Consider the following 23,167-nt stretch of genomic DNA (forward strand, 5'->3'; position numbering starts at 1 on the left):
ATTAAAAAAAATTTACAAGATTTCTTTTTTATATTTCTTTGTTTTGCTAATCTTTTATTATTTTATATACATATATTGCGTGAACATTGACAAAACCTTTCATCCGCACATTAACAGCCAGAAGCTCGGAGTATTCATAGGAAGAAAGCAATGAATCTTTGAGTTATTATTAGTAAACCAGGTTTATGATTTGAAAGTCGGTTTGCGGCAACCGAAATAGATCTTGCTGTGCCAGTGCAAAAGGAACAATTATATACGGAAGCGGAGCCCTCTGCAGGCATCTCAATCGTATTTTGATTTACAACATTGACACCGAACTTAAATATTAATGGGTTAAAAATTATTTTCTTAAAAAAAAAATCAAAAGTAGTTGATATAGATTCTTTTAATTCATGCAGTTTACCAGAAAATATATATTATTTATCTGCAACTATCTATTAAATGGAATTAAAGCGTCAGTCGGTTTTAAACGATTTTATCGGTTAAAAGAAAACACATTTCTTTTACGACATGAGATTTCTATACTTGGAAAATAATAGAATATCACTTACAATATAAACGGTTTCCGTAATTCAATTCAATAATCATTTCAACATACTCATACCAAAATCAACCTTAAATATACATGTATATAGTGCTATTTACTACTTATATACACATCGCAAGAGATTACCAAGCGTTAATAAGAAATACACCTTATATTTTAAACGTAAAGTCCAATTTTGTATAAAGCTATGATAAATATAAGTTGGATTTATATGGCCGGAGCGAAAGGGCAAGTTTTTCTGCGATCTTTAAAAGCCTATCAAGTCTGATGTGTATAACCACGCAATACGAGCTGAGAGCCGACGTCGCTTAAAGTATCCGCAGTCGAGTAATTAAGAGTAATGAAGTCGTAATTAGGACCAACCACCCTTAATTGAATGTGGCGTAAGTTTACGTGAAACAAATACTTTCACATGTTGCATGTGTATTCATTATATCAACCGGCTTTGATTCTGCGTTGTTTATTTTTTTTATCGAACTCCATTTCCCCTTGGACACGTCAATCTGGTTTAAACTTCTATTAACTAGAAGGCTTTGAATTCCACACATGAATAATGTTTTTTTAATATTAATTTATTCATACTGTGGGCTATCATAAAGTACGGAATATTTGTTCGATGTAATGTTCATAGATAATGGTGATCAATCAAGAAGATCCGAAAACGTCGGAATTATTAAGGATTCGTAACTTCGGGAGCGTGTAGATATAAAATAATATAAAACGCGTGATATGTCTGGAAATCTTAGTTTTATTTAAATGAATACACTAGAAAATCTAAGTCTAAGATATCAAGAAAGATATCATCAAAATTGTACAAAAATGAAAAAATTAAATCCAAAAATATGAACTTAATAAAAACAAGATCATGATTTTTAACTCATCGTTTTGATTGTACGCTATTTCACTCACGCAAAAACAAATGAAGAATCCCTCGTGAAATAAATAATGGTAGACTGAGATAAACCCAAAAAGACAGAGATGCTGCAAACATTCCCATATAAAAATATATGAAAATAAAAAGAAACAGAAGCTCTCAAAAATAGAAGTAAACAGTACAGTACCCTTATTAAGTGTTCCTGTCTGTGACATTGGCAATTTAGAAGTTTCTATTCATGAACCACCAGCGACAAATATCCAAATTTATGAATGAAACCCGTTGAAACATGAGTGTTTGAGAGAGAGTGATGAAGAGTAAGTTCCGAACACGAAACAATGATAAATACAACTAAACTACAACTAAACAGTGATGAGAAATATTAATGACTAAAGAGAATGGTTTAAAATCAAACCATGGTTTAAAATCAAACCATGATTTAAAATCAAACCATGTTTTAAAATCAAACCATGGTTTAAAATCAAACCATGGTTTAAAATATAAACCGCGTTTGATATGAAACAAACTTCAATTATTGAGTTGATTTTTCACAGAGATAAAATCTCAATACAATAATAGCTTCACAATATAAGTGAACAGCGTAAGACTTTAAAACTGTCCTGGCGGCTTGTTAAAAACCACTTTCTATAACAAATTGATAATTGTCAATTCGTCGTTTTTAGAACACCAGTAATTAAAGTCTAGCATTTAATTGAATAGCAAAACAGACTTCTAACAAAAACATACACATCCACTTGAAATATATATAAATTAAAAACATGTTCAATTGAACTACCTAATATCATATGGGGTACTAATTTAAATGAAACTAATATTTTCGGATTACTACGAGTATTTTATTATTTTTAAAAACTACATACTCCCGACGTTTCGGTTACTTTGCAGCAGCCGTGATCACGGCAGACAAGGTTAATTTTCAACTATTAGAGTGAAATATATTTTTCTGTTCAAATCCGACAGTAATTATATATAACAAGGTGTTATTTGATTTTATATTAATTTATTATATACATATATATATGTGTGTGTATGTGTGTGTGTGTGTGTGTGTGTGCACATATTAATTTTTAATGACCTGATTTTGGGGCATTATATTCTTAATACCATCATACTTGTGCTATATCCGTAATCGTTATATAATCTGAAGGTGCTAAATTTCTAATTCAAAACGTCATGTTATTTGTTTAGACAGACATAACAATTCTTAGACTTGTCTACTTGACCGGGAAATCGAACCTGCTAACGAAGCGGTATTCTCATTGTGTTTGCACATACGAATCGTTGGCTACAGAAGATAAAGACACAATGGTTAGCTTTTCTCAAAACGTGAATAGTGAAAGTTAGGATATTGTAGTTACGATGATTTTGTAGCTATTTATTATTGTCCAGCATTCACATCTTTACAAAATTAAGTTCTAAATTATTTATACATTTTATTCCCTTAATTATGTTTTTAATATTACAATGTTGAAAAGATACTTGTATTTAATTAGTATAGAAAATATACGAACAATAAAAATGTATATCTATATGAATTATATATTTTAATATACGTTTGGGAATAAATTTATACTTTTTTATCTTTAAGAAATAGTAGTGAAAGTTAAGTTACAGTACATTTCCTGTCCGATTAAGGGTAGGCTAAAGGATCAGGGTAAAACGCTGCCACAACTATATTGATGACGTATTTTACGAAAACTTTATATGTTATATATACACAAAAAAAATAATTTTTTTACACACCAAACCATTAAAATTACCAAAGTATTTAAACAATTTCATTCAATTACAAATTTGTAGAATATGTATTTTTAAAACGTCAAAAACGAAAATTCAATTTTTTTTTAACTTCAACAATAAAATAAAAACATTATTCGATTCAATATTTATTTGCAATAAACGCATTAAAGAATTATTGTCTATGGTAATTTATATTTCAAATAATTGTATATATTTTTAGAAACTCAGACTAAGACATTCCAAATTCAAATTCGCTTCGTGTAAATATGATAATATTAAATCAATACAATATTTTAGGTATAAAATAATGATAATGTGTTCATGATTCATAGTATGAACAATCATTACTAGAAGATCTCACAACAAAGCATAGAAAATGATGAATTACTGTGTATCGAGTAGGTGTCTGTAACGATACTGCTTACGGAACAAAACATAAATGAGTGCAATTTCACACCCACTGGATTAGAAAATCTAATTCATAGTTATTTTATTCAAATACAAAGCAAACAAATAAGATTAATATAGTCATAATAAAAAAAAAACAAATTAATGAGATCTAAGACTTTCGCGAGTATTGATTTCAGCAAACGTCATCACGGGCAGAGGAAGAGTAACCATAACGTCGGGAGTATGTAGTTTAAAAAAAAAACAAATACGCGTAGTATGATCCGAGAAATATAAGTTTTATTTAACTTAAATTTTTAATATTAATCTTAGTTAATACTGTATTATTATCACGGTCTCATATAAATGTATGTAAGTGAAAACAATAAAATAAGTGATCCATATTTACGAGAATCACTCATAATGAGTGATAACAAGAAACTTTTATTTATAGGATTGTTTCTTAACAACATATTGATGTAATGAAACTAACCCGATTATGTATGAAATTTAAATTTATGATGTGATTTTAATGGTTTTTATTGATGTTCATAACACATAAGTAATTGCTTGCTTACAACTATTAATCGTATCGCTTGAGATTTATGAATGACTAGTTTTTACACGCAGTTTCGTTTGGGATCCTGTGAGATTCGTGTGCGTGTTTTATATCTGTATTTTAAAACATATTTTCATACAAAATCGGTTGGAAGTTTATGAGTTGTTTACAAATAAACACACTCTCCAACAAGCTTTTACGTTTGAAATTGTGTACAGAACCGAGAATACAATTCCTCTTTGAAATGATTCATGAAGGGTTTTCGTTACATAATATTATTAAATATTTACTTAGTTCGATTTACGTTCTACATAAAAATGCTTTAATAACTTTAAATGTATAAAAGCTTAATTAAGTCAAAACAGATTATATGATCGCGAAATTTAAAGCGTTATTCTCTCGAATTGATCTATAACTTAAAACATGTTTTATTCAACGAAAAGCACTTATATCCGATAAAAATATAAATATATTATATATAACTTATATTATAAAGATACGTGAATATGTCAACGAGAGAAACTCAAAGTCCTAAGTAACAACATCATGATATTCTGATGGTAAGCTATAAAATATCTCTTTAATCCACACCTCGCGGCTATTTATTGGACGATATACAGCCAATTTGTTAAGATTATTGTAATTTAAATCGAATCCCACCAATTATGTCTTAATATTTTCTTATTTATATCTATGTATGTAATTATCTTTATATGTCTAGACAGACAACGTTAATTATATTGCTGTTTTTCCTTCTTCTTTATACGCACTGTAGCAATTTCTAATCTCGTTTCTTTTATCAAAGGTGTTTCTGTCAGATATCTGTATTATGAGTTAATTATGCTTTATGCATTATATTTATTTTAATAGTGTCCTTTTTTTAAGCAAATAATTTTTTCATGTTCTGTGTGAATAAGTGGGAAATATTCCTGAAGTCTGACATTTAGTTTAAAAAAAATTATTGAATAAATATTTTAAAAATGACGAGCGATTTGATTTTTCAGTCTTACATTATTACTCTATTGTTTTAATGTTAAGTAGAAAATTAAATGGTTTGATTATTTTAGGAGGAAACAAGAATTAAAATTTTCTAAATTTCCCCTCATTTAAAGACAAACACTTGTAATAATCTCTTTATATTAATTTTAGCAGTAATATATTTTTTTATCAGATGAAAATATTGTAGCGGTTGAACAAAATTTTAAATCCTATCTATAGAATCCACCAGAACGTAAATTAATATATAATTTATAACAAAACCGCTATCAGTACGCTTACCACAAGTTTGCATTGTCACACTACACACGAATAGTTTCCCGTTTCTCATTCAATAACCTATATTAATGCTATAATGTACGAAGATTTACAAGTAAAAAACTGTTAACGCTCCGTATTTATTGTGACGATACAAACCTTTTGTAAGCATACTGATATCCAAATATAATAAATATCGGATTTAATACAAATTTGTCGTTTAAAGAGAGAGAGACGCCAGCCTCGCTGACGTCACTAATGTCACTTCCAGTACGTTCCATGATATTTTAAAATGAAACTTCAATTCTTCAAAATGTTCTTGTATTTCTCGAAGATTCTTCATAGTCACATTCCTCAATGGTCCGCGCTCACTCAACTCTGCCGTCGTGCGTCCAGACGTCGTATTTATACCAGAATTCCAACATGGTTCTATTCTCCTTTCAAACAGTCTTTGATTTCGTTTTACTTTTAACAATAATTATGAATACCAATAAGTTTTTATTATAATCGATGACAGCCTCAAGTTATTTTCATGTTGCATCCGTCATTAATGCTGATAGCGTCGATACATAAAAAAAAAGTATGCACGCGTGTAACTTAATATTAAAACAATATTTTTACACTCGGATTTATTCAGTTTAATACTAGTATAACAAATGTGTAGGTTAAATCGTCGCAACATAAATACAATGCATTTGTATATAACATTTAATAAACTATTGATTATAATATCATAATAAGATAATTTGAAAACAAAGTGGGCATAAAGATAATGGCGTTTGCTTGTAAAGTGAAATAATGGATTTAAAATGTAAAGCCTCGTCTTAGAGTTCCGTGTAATGTTAGTGTGCTACGAAATAACATGAAGGATTTTTCACATCTTTTATTCAGAAATATAATATAAAATACCTTAAAATATAATACTTATATATTACCAAATAAACTATTTGTCATGACGATAAGGTTTTTGATATAAAAAATATACAATTTTGGGTTGATGCTATATTTCGAAATAATTAAAACTATTTCAATATATACATTTAGATTTTCAATATTATTATCATACGGGACTGTTTGTAGCTTTGAATACTATTTCAAGCCTTTCTGTTGAATCTACGTTAATCGCGTGTATTGCACTCGTAGATAAAAATACATGAAAAACATCTCGACATGCGATTACTCTACAAAGGACATGGCATTATTGAACCTTTTTTTTATATAATGATAAATGATATCTATATTGTAATTTGTAAAAAGATTTTTGCTGTAAACTTTCCGTTATCTTGAGATATATAGGTTCAATATGTGTGTTATTTCTGACAAATAACTTAGGTAAATATTATTTTTTTGTATTTCCAATAAGCACATATATATAATATACTTATATAATATATAAGAGGATGTCATCTTTGTTTAATATATTTTATATTAATATAGCTAAAAGATTAGATAATTTAAATAAAGAATAAAATAGATTGAAACTCGATATTCACTTATTATATCATCCCAGTTTCAGTGTACTTTTTTATTCTCAGCTTAATTTGACTCAAAATCCTATGGCTGAATTAAAATAATCCTTTGTGTTCAATTCATTTGTATATAAAAAAAAATAAACGTGTATAAATGTCATTTAAATATTTTATCTCCGCTGACTTCGTCTTGTAATGTTAGCATGAAGGTTCTCATAACAAACGCTAACAAAAACACAAATATTGCGACTTAGACACGAAAGTGAAATGCTGAAACGAAACATACATACTCACACAGCATTGTTTATGTTGAAAGAAAAAAAAATTAGGTAAAATACCAAAAAATTTTATGTAAATAAAATTAAATTTGGAACATTGATAATGAGTGTATAGTATATGTAAGAAATATTACAATGATTATGGACAATCGTATAGTTACAAAAGCGTTAATTCTTGAATATTTATATGTATGTTGGTCTTTAACACAAAAAGTACAAAATCATTTTTCATTATTCATATTTAGATAATATTATCGCTTGGAAAACAGTTTTTTTGTTTAAAGCAATACATAATATATTTTTTCATATATCCTTTGCCATTATTTAGTTCGTATACAAAATATTTCGGTCCTAATATTTACAAGCTAACATTATTCTTTATTGCCTAACATCTGGTCAAATTTGTGGAGTAATCTAAAATTACTTTTGTAAAAAATATTACATTAAAATTACTCTAAATATAATCGAATTCCTAAATGGATTATGAAAACCATATTTACTTTTTTAACGTTTTTTTTTTTAATAATAATCTGAAATTAAACATTATGAAAGAGTCGAGTAACGAAATTATGAAAATCGATTCGGTTATAACTTTGAAAAAAACTGGTTTAAAAACCGTCAGCAAAAAAAAGAAACGAAATTGATATAAAACCTTTTTTTTTCCAGATCTGATGTAACATCTAGTGTTGTGACAGTGATGATGGTCAATAGATAATAATATCACCATGTGAGACAATGTCGGTATGTGTACATCGCGCGAGCCACGTAGTGCGCGCGAGCCTATCAGCTTGGATACTTATTCTGTTGTGTTTTGTGTTGCTTGCTGTAAGGTCAGTATTGAGTGTTTAATAAAATATTTCCTCTGTATTATTAATATATAATGCAATGACGTGTAGATTTTGAGTAAAGAATTTTTAAAGAAATAATTATAAAGACTTAGGAATTAATTACAGTTCCTTAAGATGGCTTAGAATTATTAATTCAAGGTAAAATTTAAAATTTGTAAGAAGTCTCATATGAACTTGTATTATTGATAACAAAATATCTTTAAATAAAAAAGAAACGAACGTTTTGATCGTCGGTTAATGTTTATGCTGGCAAGCGTAAAGCTAGTAGTAGCTAGTAATCGCAAGATAAAAATGACTTACATAAAACGGAAAGGAGATGTTTCTCTTATCCCGCTGGACCGCCTGTCAAATGAAAAAAACCGCATCGAAATCTTTACAGCCGTTTAAGAGCTACGATGTCACAGGCGCACAGACACATTAACGTCTACCTTATAACAGCCCTCTTTTTGATCGGTTGAAAAAAGTTATTTAAAACCCATATTATGTTGCATATACAGTATACGTATTTTATAACACTGTTCTTTAGTTCAAAGCCCAAGTTTTATTTAACGTGAAATCGTTGCTCACAAAACGCTCCACTTGTTTTAGTCATAGACCATAGATAATCCACAATTTAACTGACTTTGATGACAGCACACAGTTAACCCGTTTTCCGGATAGATGTAAACATTAGATACACGCTATAAACATAACCTTCCTTTAAGATTATAGATCTGGTAAAACAAAAGACTATTAACTTCATTAAACTCCGTTATTGCTAAAAAATAAATATATAAGTTATAAAATATTGAATTTTATAAGAACGCGAATGCTCATGTGTTCGTAGAAAACCATAATAATTATTAAAATTTCATCTAAAATATATTTAATTATATTAAGACAATTTTGTTAAAACAAAGTGCTACTCTTTTATTCACGGATGTAGTTAGTACAATCTTTAAACTGATCGATTAATTGAGCCTTTTACCGTCTAACTGCTGAACATGGGCCTTTTCCAAAGAATGGCGATTCCTGGCCAGATATTATCACCTTTTTCCAAATAACCCATCAGCTGGAATGTGTTGGTAGGAAAGTCCTCTAATGACCTACACTAGGTTTACCTAAACAGAGTCTCCGCTCAGACGAGTTTCAATTCCATCCATCATCTTATTACGTGTAGAAAAGATAGGGAAATTCCTCATTTAAACATACTAATTCTGAAAAGATTATCTTGATTTTAAACCGAATGAATTATAAGAAAAATAGTATATCATACATAAAGATAATAATGAGGAAAAGATTTTAATTTTACTCAATATAACAATTTGTAGTTACAACTAAAGATATTTCTTTATATTAGTAACATAAATTATTCTCTTAAAAATACAGTAATAAACATAATTATGTTGCTGCTAAAACCGTAAAAAAAAGGTCTTATTATAATTTAAAAAAAAAATTTAACCGTAATATACGCAACAGTGATTACATAAAACATTAAATACAAATAAAAAATAATATAACGCAACGGCATATATAAATTATATGAAAAGTAATCAAGACCGTAGCAAATAAATAAATTACAGTGGTGCTACCAAATCATAACAAACAAAACATCATCACCGAATTATCGTCCTCATAAATCATTTGCATTGAGGCGAGATTGACGTGAAAATAAATATAAAACAAATTTTATAATGCGGCACACTGTAATTATGAACAATAAATCTGCGAAAATAATGTGATGCTGAAAACCAATTTGATATACAAAAATATAAACAGTATGAGGCTGTTAAGATTTAACATGAGATGAATGTGAACGGGCTTATAAAGACTTTTTAAAACGTTGAACTTACGTTCCGTAACTTAGATTGTTTTTGTACAATTTGCGAATAACTTTAGTCCATCGCATTTTTTTGTTACACCTACCTCTTTTCGCTAGACTTCGTGTTCCTGCTATCAAAATTATTTCGTTTTTTTATATATAATTAAATTGCAATCTTAATAGTGCAATATGATCGATAAATCGATCAACTACCTCATTATACACTCGAATATAACACAAAACGGTCAAAGCCATTATTACTGCCAATCCTGCCAGGACTAATCATCCTTAAATCTGATTCCAATCAATCAAAATCAAACTCTATAACATTATAATATAGATATAATTTTGAATGAACACAAATTAGATTAAACAATGTTTTGTAATTATACGCCTATTCGCAATACGGAAGGCTTTTGATAAAAGCTATAATATTGATGAAGTTTACGTTACATGTGCATTTAGATTGGATGATTGTATCATGTGCATGTAGATTAGATAGATGGAGGCTGTGCTTGTAGATTAGATGGTTGTGATGAGCTGTCAACGGAGATTGCTTGAACGATAGATGGAGTCACGAAACTTGTAACACCTTGTGCAATATATCCAAGTAAAATTGCTCATGATTTATTTATAGGATCCATTTTAGGTGTTATCGTACAAGCTGCGTGTAGTAAACGTACATACGTGTGCCTATTTTATTGGTCAAACAATTTTGTATAACAAATTATGAAAAACAAGAAATCTATATTATCGTGGCTTAAGCTTCCTTTTCTTTAAAGTCGTTTTTGGACTGATCGTTTTACTCCCGCATGAAACAACAGTTATTTAAGAGACTTAAGTACCCTCAAGTCTATTATTAACTAAATCAGAACATAACAAGGTCCGGTTGGAAAATAAATGGTATAATTTAAAAAGTTAAAAAAATAACTTTCCTGTTTGTTAAATTTTTGAGAGAAACATATTAAATTGGCAAAAAACCAAGCCATCCCGGTTCTAGGAACTCATCAAATTAGACTTATAATATTCGAGGCGAAGTTCCTAAGGCTATTCATAGAAATATTTGAAACCGGAATGCCGGGACCTTTTTGGTTGATTTAAATGTTTTGGGTATTCAAATACCCCCAAAAACTGGACCTTGAAAATTTGTGCATTATATTAAAATAATCACTTTGATTTACAGGAACAATTTGGAAATGGTCTAAGCTTTTACAGTCTGACAAAGTTTATGAGTTACCGGGAAACATTACTTTTTATCCGACTCTTATAAGTAATAGATTCAATTGACATAAGTTAACCTAAATTTTTATATCTTACACAATCCGAAAATCTCATCATAAAAATTAATTCATGGTTCTTAATTTTTCAACTGAATTAAATAAATTTTTGGTTATATTTTTTTATCCATACTACAAAAATACATACTTAGAAATATACACATTTCAATGGATATAACAACCGAAATACAGAAACGCCAACACAGTTAACATTTATTTTACGACACATTAAAAACAAATTAAACTCGTTAAAACTGAAAACACTTAACAATGAACATCGTTAACAGTTTTAACGTTAAAAGGGACTCCGGATTTATTTTATTGTTAAACAAATTGCCCGATCAGATTTTGCAATGTAATTTGAATTTAAATTTCCATTTAATAAGATTTTTAATGAATGGTTAATAAAGATTTTTATTTCAAATGAAAGTTAAGCTACAACTGTGATTATAATAAAATATATTTTGGCCGACCTTAACCTGGTCGTGGATTTAGTTTTCAATAATTTTACGATTATGCTAAGTCCAAGTTTGAATCGTTACTTCAATAGCCTAAGTTTATACTATAAGGAAGAAACATTTATGAATGAACAAATAACGCTCCGTATATAGTGTAATATTGCTAATAAAATATAAAAAAAATATGTATAGTTTTTTTCGACCGATTGTATTTTGTAGACGGGGAGGCACGTAAAATAACTCCCGAGTATTTTATCTTTGTCATGGTATTTGGTTCAATAGTTATATCAACGATAAATATCAAGATAGTTACAGCCATGGTCTACTAAGAATTTGCAAACAATTCAAGGCATCCCGACTTATATTGACGCTGGAAATCAGATATGCATTTTTTATATACTGCTTTCTACGTTCTTGACTTTGATTTTCAACGTAACAATAGAAATTTTAAAGATTTTTTTCCTTTAATCGTTTTTGTATAAACCAATTTACAAAAATTAATAAATATATGAGGATTTCTTTCTTAAAATATAAAGAAACATTTTAAACCTATAATGGATAGCTCGTGGAAGTATTTTTTCTAAAAATCTTCAGTATCAAATATATATATATTTAGGTTTCTAACAAAATTATAAAAAAAAATTAGGTTGCCTTATAAAGCCAGTACTTTTAACTAGAACAAACTCATTATTATCTTAAATAAAAACACCTTAAATAAGTAAAATTCAATTTACAAAGACACAAGTCACGTCGACAAAATACTTTCCCGCGTAAAAAGTGAGCAAACCAGATGTCATCGCTTTAACGTCACTTCGGGTGCGTTCGGGAATTTTAAGGTTCGGTTCAAATTAAATGTGTGTTCCCTAAATATATATATATTAATAAACATGTTTAGAAGCTATATTAAGGTTTTCCAGCTGTAGTGAATTGCATCTGGAATAAGCTTGAATTGTTTTTTTCTATAGCTCACTTTTACTTATCATTCGACAATCTACTAATGCAATATTAAATTAGGATCAGAATTTATAGTTCAATATTAGCTGAGTCGAATTCAAAAATTGTTTGTCAACCGAGTCGATTACTCAGTAATTTTCGCATTTTTTATACACAATAAAATAGACAGCTACTTACTTTTAAATAAATAAATATATTATCTTGCTGTACCGTAAGTTCTTTCGTTTCCTTTCGTCGAGATTAACACTTACCTTATTTGTGTACAGTATCATATTAAAACTATTTCTATATTTTTGGTACGAATGACGAACAAATAACATTATGAGACATTTAGTTACCATACACTCTTAAAGGAATCTTCACTGATGACGTATTATATATCTTTATATATATATATATATATATATATATATAAAGATATATATATATATATATATGTGTGTGTGTGTGTGTTAAAGTAATTATTTATTTAATTAATTTATAGTATTTGCACATTCCTTTTCATTTAGAACTTTTTTTTTTAATACATCCATTTTGAAAATTCTTTTCCAAATAAATACAAAGATTTCGCTTCACGTTTTAGTCTCATAACACAGTGAATAGTATGAATTTAACATGAAATTAACAAAAAAGGAACAATATAATTGAACAGTAACAATAATGTCATTAATAATTAAAATAAATTAGCTAATCAATACAAACACCAAGACTTCGGCGCCACTAACAGACACGACGGACACATTTAAAGCAATAAATATGCCAATTTACAGCGATAATGACATTTTCATTTGTTAAACGTGAGAAATAAGATATTAATAACAATTGAATCTATTAAATTAATATAAACGTTGATTAAAAAGATATTCATATTTATCTTAACCTTTGTTTGTATCTAAATCCGTGTTGATACATATCATTTGTTTGCAATCGATCTTATGTCAGACGTATTAATGGCACTGGCACAGCATTATATATAGTTAGTTATGGTCATTTATTTCAAATCCACTACAAGTAGGTACTGTTTTTATATTTGCCCAACAGCCCAAAATAGTTCTTATATTTGAGTATGTTCATTCATTTAGGTCTAGTATAAAATTTATTAATTTTCGGACTATTAGATACATTTTATTATCAAACTTAACTAAACAAAAAATATGTGGACAATAAGTATTATATTATTTTATCCAGTAAAATAAAGACACTTAGAATATATTTATTATATATTTATTTATTTATTTTTATATGTTAAGAATTGAAAAGTACTTTTTAGATTTAAATACGATTCTTTCCTTGAAAATCCTGTCTGAAATTGCTGTCATAAGTCCATCTTAAAAGTAATTTTCCTTTTATTTTCGCAAATAGTGGTCTATTATAAGGAACATCAAACCTTTATAAAATTAATGCTCTAGAAAAATTAAAAAACCTTCCAGTTACTCACACGATAGTACAATTTTAATAAAAAATAATTATATTCAAAAACTTCAAAACATAAAATGAAACAATAATAATAAAATAGAAATAAATATTAGCAATGAGTTTTGCTTTTAATATTCTGAAAGTCTTTTTTAGATCTTATCTTACTACTTATATTTTAACTATGAATTAATAACTAGCATCACCTATAGGTTACCCCACAGGAATCGTGACTACATGTACAAAATAACTAATAACTCTTACAAGCTCTGTCTTTTAAATGAAACTAGTATTTTTCGGATAAACTACGCGTGATTTATTTTTGTAAAAAACTACATAATCCCGACGTTTCGGTCACTTTTCAGCAACCGTGATCAAGGGATATGTAGTTTTTTACAAAAAAAAATCACGCGTAGTTTATCCGAAAAATACTAGTTTCATTTAAATGAATAAAACTCGCGAAAATCTTAGATCTAGTTAAGCTCTGTCTTTACATCACACTTTGCAACCAAAACTTTTTCTGATCTCATTCCAAGGTATAATAACCAATTTTGATGATATTAAACTATCATAATCCTTTGGGTCCTGCTTTCTAGATGTTTCATAATTTTTACACCTTCTTCTTACCAGTTAATAAGATTACATTGATTGCTTCGAGTTGATCCTACATATTTAATAGAGATTATATTATAAGCCCGTAATGAATGACTTAATACTCGAATGTTATCTGTGATAGTTTAGAAATAACTTTTTTCTGAATACTATTAAATCAACATTCAAACATCAGGATATCTTTTTAGTTAGATTAGATTCATTTATAAAATAAAACAGCACGACTTTCGTGTTAAGTAAGATAACAGTTACTTAAAATATGAACGAAATTCAGATTGTTATAAAAACCTCAAATAACAGAAACCAGATAACTAAGTATATTATTACAGAATAGACAATGCGCCGTTGATAAAACTGAAATACAATCTCGTCAAACAATAACAAAAAAAAAAGTAAGGTTGCTTAAAATTTAAAAACACCTAAAAATTTCACTTTAAAATAACGAAGCAACTTTCATTAATTTAATACATTTTGTAGTACTTCATTCATAAACCTTCACACGTGATATCAATGTAAATTCGAATAAAAAACCGACAATTGTAAGTATCCAGTGTAGTTATCCGAACTCGTGAAACACAGAATAGAAACATCACTGTCAAATAATACCGTAACTGTATGTAAGCGAATATAATCTGGGTATATTATGACCGGAAATAAGACAATGTGACACGCTCTGTCAAACTGACACAATGACAAATTATAGTCCATATACGTCTAAAAACTATTGTAGACCGAATTTTTGTGAATGAAGTTATTTCGGTAAACAGAAGTCGCTTTCAAAAATTACAAATATATATAAAAAAGAAAAAGAAAATCAAAATGAAATTATATTACTTGTCGTTTTTATTATTACGACTTAAAAAAATACTATCGTAGTAACAGCAAATATGCAGAAAATGACATTAAAATCAAATATATGCAGATAAAATAATATATGAATGATAATAAACATAAAAATATCATATCATATCATATCATATCATGGTAATCAGTAGGAACAAAGAATGGACATTCCTTCGTCGGTATGCAAATATGTAGTAGGCTGTTCCCGAACAAAAAAAGAGAATCAGCAGGTCTGAGGTGGTCTTCGGGAACTTTTGATATTACGTAATAGATTTGTTCCACTTTGATCTATGTGATCTAATGTGTGTGTTTTTCTAATAACTATTACCCTATTTAATATATGTAATTCACTTGATACGTATACTTTTAAATATACGAATTGAAATTAAATTGTGCTCAATTAAATGATGACTTAATAATGTATTTGTTCTTATGAGCTAAAATTATATCTGTCAATACATTTAGTTAATAAGAAATATTTTCTTAATAAATTTTATTACACAAAATATTATAAATAATTTCATTTGATGGTAATATTCAAATAATTTATATAATATAAATTTAAAACTACATGTGATTTAATAGAATAAACCCTATAGCCGCAAGAAGAACCATACATTTCCGAACGCTCGATATATTATCATTAAGGCGATACAGAATTATCGAATCTCATTAAAATAACTCCCCTGATTTATGTAAACACGTATAAAGCATGTAATAGACTACAAATTACAAGAACGTTACTAATAATACGATAATATGGGAATATATTTTACGTTTGTGTGGGTTTGAAGATAACTAACACAACAACACCAATACTAATGATTATCTCATAAATATACACACACACGACAATAAATATTTTAAATAATTATAGAATAAATAGAAAACACCCACTCATTACATCCCATACATTCAATACGATATCGCAATTAATAGCTGTATAAGAATAAGGACGTAAAAATTTTTTTTATACAATATAAAACCTCTTTTCTCGAAACGTCAAACTCAACTGACATTAATGACTTATAAATCCGTTACAAACTGATTCAGTTCACAACAGGCGGTCTAAATAGGTTCAACGACACCAGACTGACCCAATTTCTATAACTAGTTTAAATCGATAAATCAAATATTAATTACCAATAATATTAACAATTAATCATTTTCCTGTAAAGACGATTTGTCTTATGCAAATCGGACACACTATTAATACTTAAACCAATGTCCGCCATGTTTAAATTAATAAATAAATAAATCATATATTGATTGGCTTGTAAAATATTAATAAATTCAAAATAACTTAACCCACTTATAAGGAAATTAAGCTAAAATATTTTTGAGGCTTCTAAAATATATTTTTTTATGAATAACAGCTGTTCGTCATAGCGGTATTTTAAAATTAAAAATACTTGTCTATAACTACATAAGTATAATTTTAAATAAATTGATTTACAATGTGGGACTATTGCAATACTCTTGTTTATCTCTTATTATATTTTATATTATAATTAATATCTTATATCTCAGTGGATAAAATAATAAGCAACGAGAAAAAATAGGGGTATCGGTTCAAGTTTAATAATAAATAAATAGATTTCATTTTAGCCTTCGCCGGCGATCTCGTAATACTGACACGTAAACCCAAACACTGTCAGGTACTATTGGATGAAGAGGATAAACTTTCTGAGTGGACGGATGGATTGAGGATAAAACCAAATGAATGTCACTCTCTGTGTCTCGGTAGGCGGAATACAAGATATAACTCATACAATCCGGGATTATCACTAGACGGTCAATGCTTTTCTACGGTTAAGGAGAATGCACCATTTAAATTTATCGATCCTAAGAAGGAATAGTAGATAGCTTTTTAAACGATCTCAACAAGGTAGATAGCCAACAGATCTGTAACGTCAAAAAAGCTTGGATCTACGATAATTACCTAACCTCACGTCTAAATTTTCCTTTCCTCGTCTATGATTTTAATGAAATGCTTTTGTCAAAGTTACTCGCAGACGTCATAAAGATGTTGTGGCTCGGGCTCGCGCTAACGGCTGATTCAGCGGCTTTATTCAGGGATCGCAATAGTTTTGGATGAATCTAAAGAGACTATTGGAGCTCTATATACACCTAAGATTTTCCAAGAGACATATCCTGGGGATATCCTATGCTGACGTGGTTACATCCGTCTCAAAAGACAAAGATGTCCCAGAGCTAGAGTCAAGACTTCAATTCCATAAACAGTTTATTATAGGAGTACAAGGTAAGAGACTAGGGTTAGGTTCAAGTAAGAAGGCCCAAAATACGAATATATTGAAATGTTTTATTCGGCAAGACGAGAATGATACATAAATATGTCTGGTCTGGACGATGCACATATATCCTCGGGGATTTTGTATCATTTCTCATATGTATCCATCATTATGGTCCAATCCGAAGCCGCTTTAAGGATAGACTAAGGCTTGACTTTGATTTTGTAGCCCTAGTGCTTTCTCTCACAAAACCTACTGATCGCTCGTTTGTGGTTATTTCCTTTTGCGCGCTGGCTACCGAAAGACTAACCGCTTCACGTATGATTTCCAGAACCCTATCGTGACGACGCGAGTATTGACCGCTATCCAGGAGTACTTTACATCCCACCAGCAAATGCTTAGCAGTTCCGACTACCTTCCCACAGATATAACAAGTTTTTTCGGTACCTTTACCATCTTACTAAATTACTCTGATCTGGGAGAGTCATTTGGAACGCATTTAGATAAAATTTTAGCAATTCTGATGACCAATCATGAATTAAGGTGCGCCATTTTAGTGCTAATGGGATGCAAAAGTCTCCTATGTCTAACCACTCGTTCTGCATCTTTAAACTCATTGCATGAATCTTATATTCCAATGGGAAACCAATTTCCCCAAAGTCCATCTCAAAAACCATACCATCAAAATGAAAAAGCATTACGAGCTCACTAACGAAGTCACTAAGAGTAGGTTAGACGTAAATTTGTACGCGGTAGAAGCCGGGCGAGGGGTAGTTATAGCTTTTATGCTAAATCTCTCTGCAACCTACTTAACTTGGGTGTAACAAAAAATAACATCAATTCATTCTAAGAACATACTTCGTTTGCAGACCTACTGGGTTTGTTTCAAATTTAGCTTAATAGAGAGAGGAGCTTGGACCAAGTAGGTAAGCGGTTAAGTGTTAGAGAGAGGCCGCTTAAACCTACACCTGGGTCGAAAGTCCCAGGCATTGTTAAGGCTCTTCTCCCTGCAACGCGATAGACTCGACACGGAGAATGCATGTAATGCTGAGAAAATTGTATATTATAAATTGGAATATGTTATACTTAAAATTGTAACATGACGAAATATCTACTTCTTTTTTAATTGGCTTATAAAAAAAGATTTATAAGGGGAAAACTTATTGACTTAAATAAATAAATAAATAAATAAATAAAAACCGAAACAAAATCAACAATTGTTCTGACCTAAACACTGAAGTTTAGTTACAAAACTCTAAAAGACATCTTAACTACATTTTTATAATTAACACTAATAAATTATTAATTTATTTTAAAAGAATATATGGTCAAAGATCGAAAACACACGAGTTATTTAGTCAAAAACAACAACAAATCAAACAAAATTACACATAAAGAATCATCTATTAATGGCTGCTGTTAACAAAAAAAAAAACAGGAACAAGAATCGAACCGAACATTAGTTAAGATTATTTAATCGAAGTATACGAGTACATAACTTTTTTTTTACGATCTCAACATTAACACTCACTGACAAACTGTTTACGGTTTAAGAATCGTTACAATTATACTCTTAACATCTACTTATAAAATAGCTTATATTAAAAAATGAAGATTAAAGATAATTAAATTAAAATTTATAATATAGCCAAGCAAAAATTTTCTGTATTATATTCATAATACGAATAACAAAATCATTTGAATAGTCAATATTTATCTATCAATAGAAAAAATATATCATAGTTATTAATTATATATAAATAAACAAAATCATGAATGACCTACGGAAACCTCAACGCGACTAAATGTTGCCTGATGGTTACGACCGTGTGTGACAAATGACAAGAGGAATGGATTCCACCGACCGCTTTTATATCTAAAATATATTGGTTGTTCCTCGTTCTTAAACTTTAGTACTGTTTTATGTTTACAAAAATCTATATAGTAATCGTTTGAACTGGATTAGATTACTAGTACAAATGTAACCAGTTCTTCAGAGGACTTCACTCCTGATATCAGAATTGTTGTAACATAGCCTAAGTGTGATTCTAATATTAGAGCCGTGAAGTTCTTTAACTAAAGAACCTTTACGCTTTGCTATTAAAAAAATAATATTAACTTCTACTTGGAACTGTCACTTTCAAGAATGACAACTAAATGTCACAGTATTTTCTTATTGTATGAAATAGGAAGTTCAATATATATGTGTGTGTATATATATATATACACACACATATATATATATATATGTGTATAGCTAATGTAAATATTTTAATGTACTGACTGATTTTGTTATGAGGTTACGGTAGAAACAACTATTAGGATTCTTATAAAATTGCCAGGACCAATAAAGAACTACTTCAATATGCTAACGAGTCTACGGGAGTAACTGGTATTATACAAGTTTGCAAACCATACCAATAAATAAAAATATTTCATATATTTTAATCGGTTTATTAATAAATGATTTATTTAAGTAAAACCTCATTTTTCTTTTTAATTACTTCAAATGATATATATAAATTAATGATTCATAAATCTCAAGTTCTAAATATTTTAATTAATTTATCAATATCACTATTTTGTTATCACGTTCAAGCGCATTTGTAGAGCCTTTATTGAAAACAAACTTTTTATTTGAAATAAATTATATTTGTTGTTTTTTTTTTTTTAAATAAGTTATTAAATGAAAGAGGTCAAAAGACTAATGCTATCTCGATAACTACGTTATGTCAACTACAAGTTAAATTAAGCCTCAAAATCCTTTTTATATTTGGAGCACTAGCCTCTAGAAGCGCATACATGTATGAACGCTATGCAAATCATTAAACGCATTCCTTTGGGAGCATTTGTAGACCAAAAATAAAACTTATAACACCACCAATTTCTATATTTTAAAGTCTTTTAGGTGCAGTACAAATATTGAGATTTTTTTAGAATACATAAATTTTAAGTGTTTATGTTTTATGAAATATTGGACTCCAGCAAACTACTAGACCAATTTCTAGAACTACCGGTGTCTGCAGGTCAATTGAGAGTCCTCCTTCCCTTTTTGTTGCCAATATGCTTTGTGTTAATAGTAGTAAGTAAATTTTCTCGTTGATTAAAATAAAATAATATCACTCACTATTATTTCAACCCAAGATTCATATCATAGCTGGTAGTGAGGTGATTGTTCCTACCACGGAGCTGAGATTTTGATGAAGGGAGAACTAAACTAGAATGTATCAAGAATCATAAAGAATTTGCCTCAGTGTTGGCACTCAGTCGTTTTCTCGTAGTCGGTATTCCAAGGTATTTATTGAAACACTCTCGAGTATTTATTTGCTATAAGGAAGGTTCAGCATCGAGCTAAATCAAGCAAATTCCGTTAAAGCTCCTCATAAAATAACCATTACGTAGAGGATTATGTTCTATTTATTCACTCATTCCTGATATTATTATTAAATGTCAAATATTATTAAAAAATAGGTTCTAGATAGATATGTGGATTAATTTCATAGATTTTGGTACAAATAAATTGTAAAATTGTATGACGTATGCGCATGCGCATAACCTACACCACATAGGCTTAAAGTGAAACTTTCACTACAAACGAATTATTTGATACTAAATTATGTCACTACATTTTAACGTAGTGTCCCGTAATCCCCATAAAGTCAAATTTTATTCATGACTTCTGCCCATTCACGAGCTTAACATGGAGTATGTAGTCAGTTTTAACAATAACCAATAAAGGCATTAAACCTTATCCCGTCTAACGAGGATGCTTGGTATCTAGAGATCGCTTGTATTATTGTAAAGTTATGGCGGGGGTGGCCCAAGTTATGGAAGCTTTAGCTGATGTATATAATATTTAAGACATCCTTAATACAGAACTCTATACAAAGATATACTCAAATAGGTTTTAAATTCTATATCAATATAGCGAGTTTGTAGAACGACGATTAATCGGATATACATTAATTTTTACATAAATATCTAATATTATACTTCTGATATAATCTCCAAAGAAATGACTTGTCTTCAACAAAGTCTAATAAATAGTGTTTAACATATATATATATATATTGGTAAATGACCTAACTACCTTACCTTCATATAATATTAATTTCTATGTCTTATAATCAAGCATTCCTCGATAATATTAAGTGGCAACATTAAAACAAATTTAATATATATTTTGATATAAATTCAACACAATAATATAACATCTCATATAATACAAAATTATTGTAATTAGTAAAATATGCTCTGTTTCCCAAAAAGACAAATATATACAACGCTACATCTCCCAACTCAGGCCTTCATCCCGTCAAGGAGTATCTACTGTAACGACATATTATTTTATCCAGCCAGTTATCTTTATCTAACAGATAAATATAAATAGTGGACTATTAAATTTGAAGCTAACAACGATATTGGTGACACCAAGCGAACATTTTGATAATGAAGAATTATACAACATTGGTAGTTTTTAATATTGTAATGTTAACAAAAAATACACATACATACATACATTATTTAATATTTTGTTACTCTCAAAGGAGTTATTTAATCCTGATTGACCTATAATCTCCTTTATAAATCTTTATCATACAAAAGTCTGCATCGTAATCAGACTTATATGTTTTTTTCAAAAAACCACTTACTAAATAAAACTCAGTTTTGAAAAGATATAGTTAAACAATGTTCCGTATAGTATAAAAAATACTTTTCAATTTAACATTATATAAAATAACAGACGCATAGTAAATAATACGAGTATATATTTTTTATTTACTGCTAGTATCCAACCAATTATAAGTGGAAATGAAATAGTATTTTGAGGCCAAGTCATAGTAAAACTCTCCTCAGTTTTGCCTTCAAAACTACAGATATATATAATAATTTATATTCTACTTTTACCTAATAAAGTGGGCAACGCAAATAAAACAGGATCGAATGCTCTCGATGCAGTAAAAGTACAATATAATTCACAATATTAATTAGCACGAGCAAAACCGTGGGATGCCGTCAGTGTTTATCTTGTACCCATATTTCAAAATCAATTTGCAATCACTTAAATTAACTGGAATATATACTATGGAAAGTATTTATGTTTGTAAGACAATACGATTTGTATCAATCAAAATTAATGTATTTTAACTCTGGCTAATCATTCCATTATATTTACAAGACGTTCGATGTGATATAAATTTATGAAATATGAATACAGATAAATAAAAATTTTAATGTCTGTTTTGGGGTTCAGACATTGTTTAGTAAAATATTTAATATAAACCTTAATTTTATGATATAACCGAAAGGTTAAAATGTTTTTGTGCTCTTTTGTAAACTAATATATATGTTAACTTTAAATTATTTAAGACTGCTGATAAAGGGAAAGAAAAGAAAGAAAAAAAAATCTTATATTAAAAAGATATTAAATTCATAGCATATCTTTATTTCAATGCAAACATAAATTACATTTCATACTGTTATAATTATCTGTGTGGGTAACGATCTGACTGATAACGGGAATTATGTTTCCTGAATTAATTCCTTGCCTATGATAAGAACCGGCAAAATTTATTAAGG

General features: G+C 28.8%; 1 protein-coding gene across 1 annotated transcript in view; it reads left to right on the forward strand.

Annotated features, from left to right (window-relative positions):
* Positions 1 to 23,167, forward strand: part of LOC116773589 (protein Wnt-7b-like) — a 47,398-nt gene that overhangs the window by 9,991 nt on the left and 14,240 nt on the right. The window contains exon 2 of the mRNA XM_032666072.2: positions 7,796 to 7,959. Within this exon, the coding sequence (XP_032521963.1) occupies positions 7,865 to 7,959 (95 nt within the window). The 5' untranslated portion in view covers positions 7,796 to 7,864. The remainder of the gene's footprint in view (positions 1 to 7,795; positions 7,960 to 23,167) is intronic.

This window comes from Danaus plexippus (assembly GCF_018135715.1).
Source record: "Danaus plexippus chromosome 22 unlocalized genomic scaffold, MEX_DaPlex mxdp_33, whole genome shotgun sequence".
Lineage (NCBI taxonomy): Eukaryota > Metazoa > Arthropoda > Insecta > Lepidoptera > Nymphalidae > Danaus > Danaus plexippus.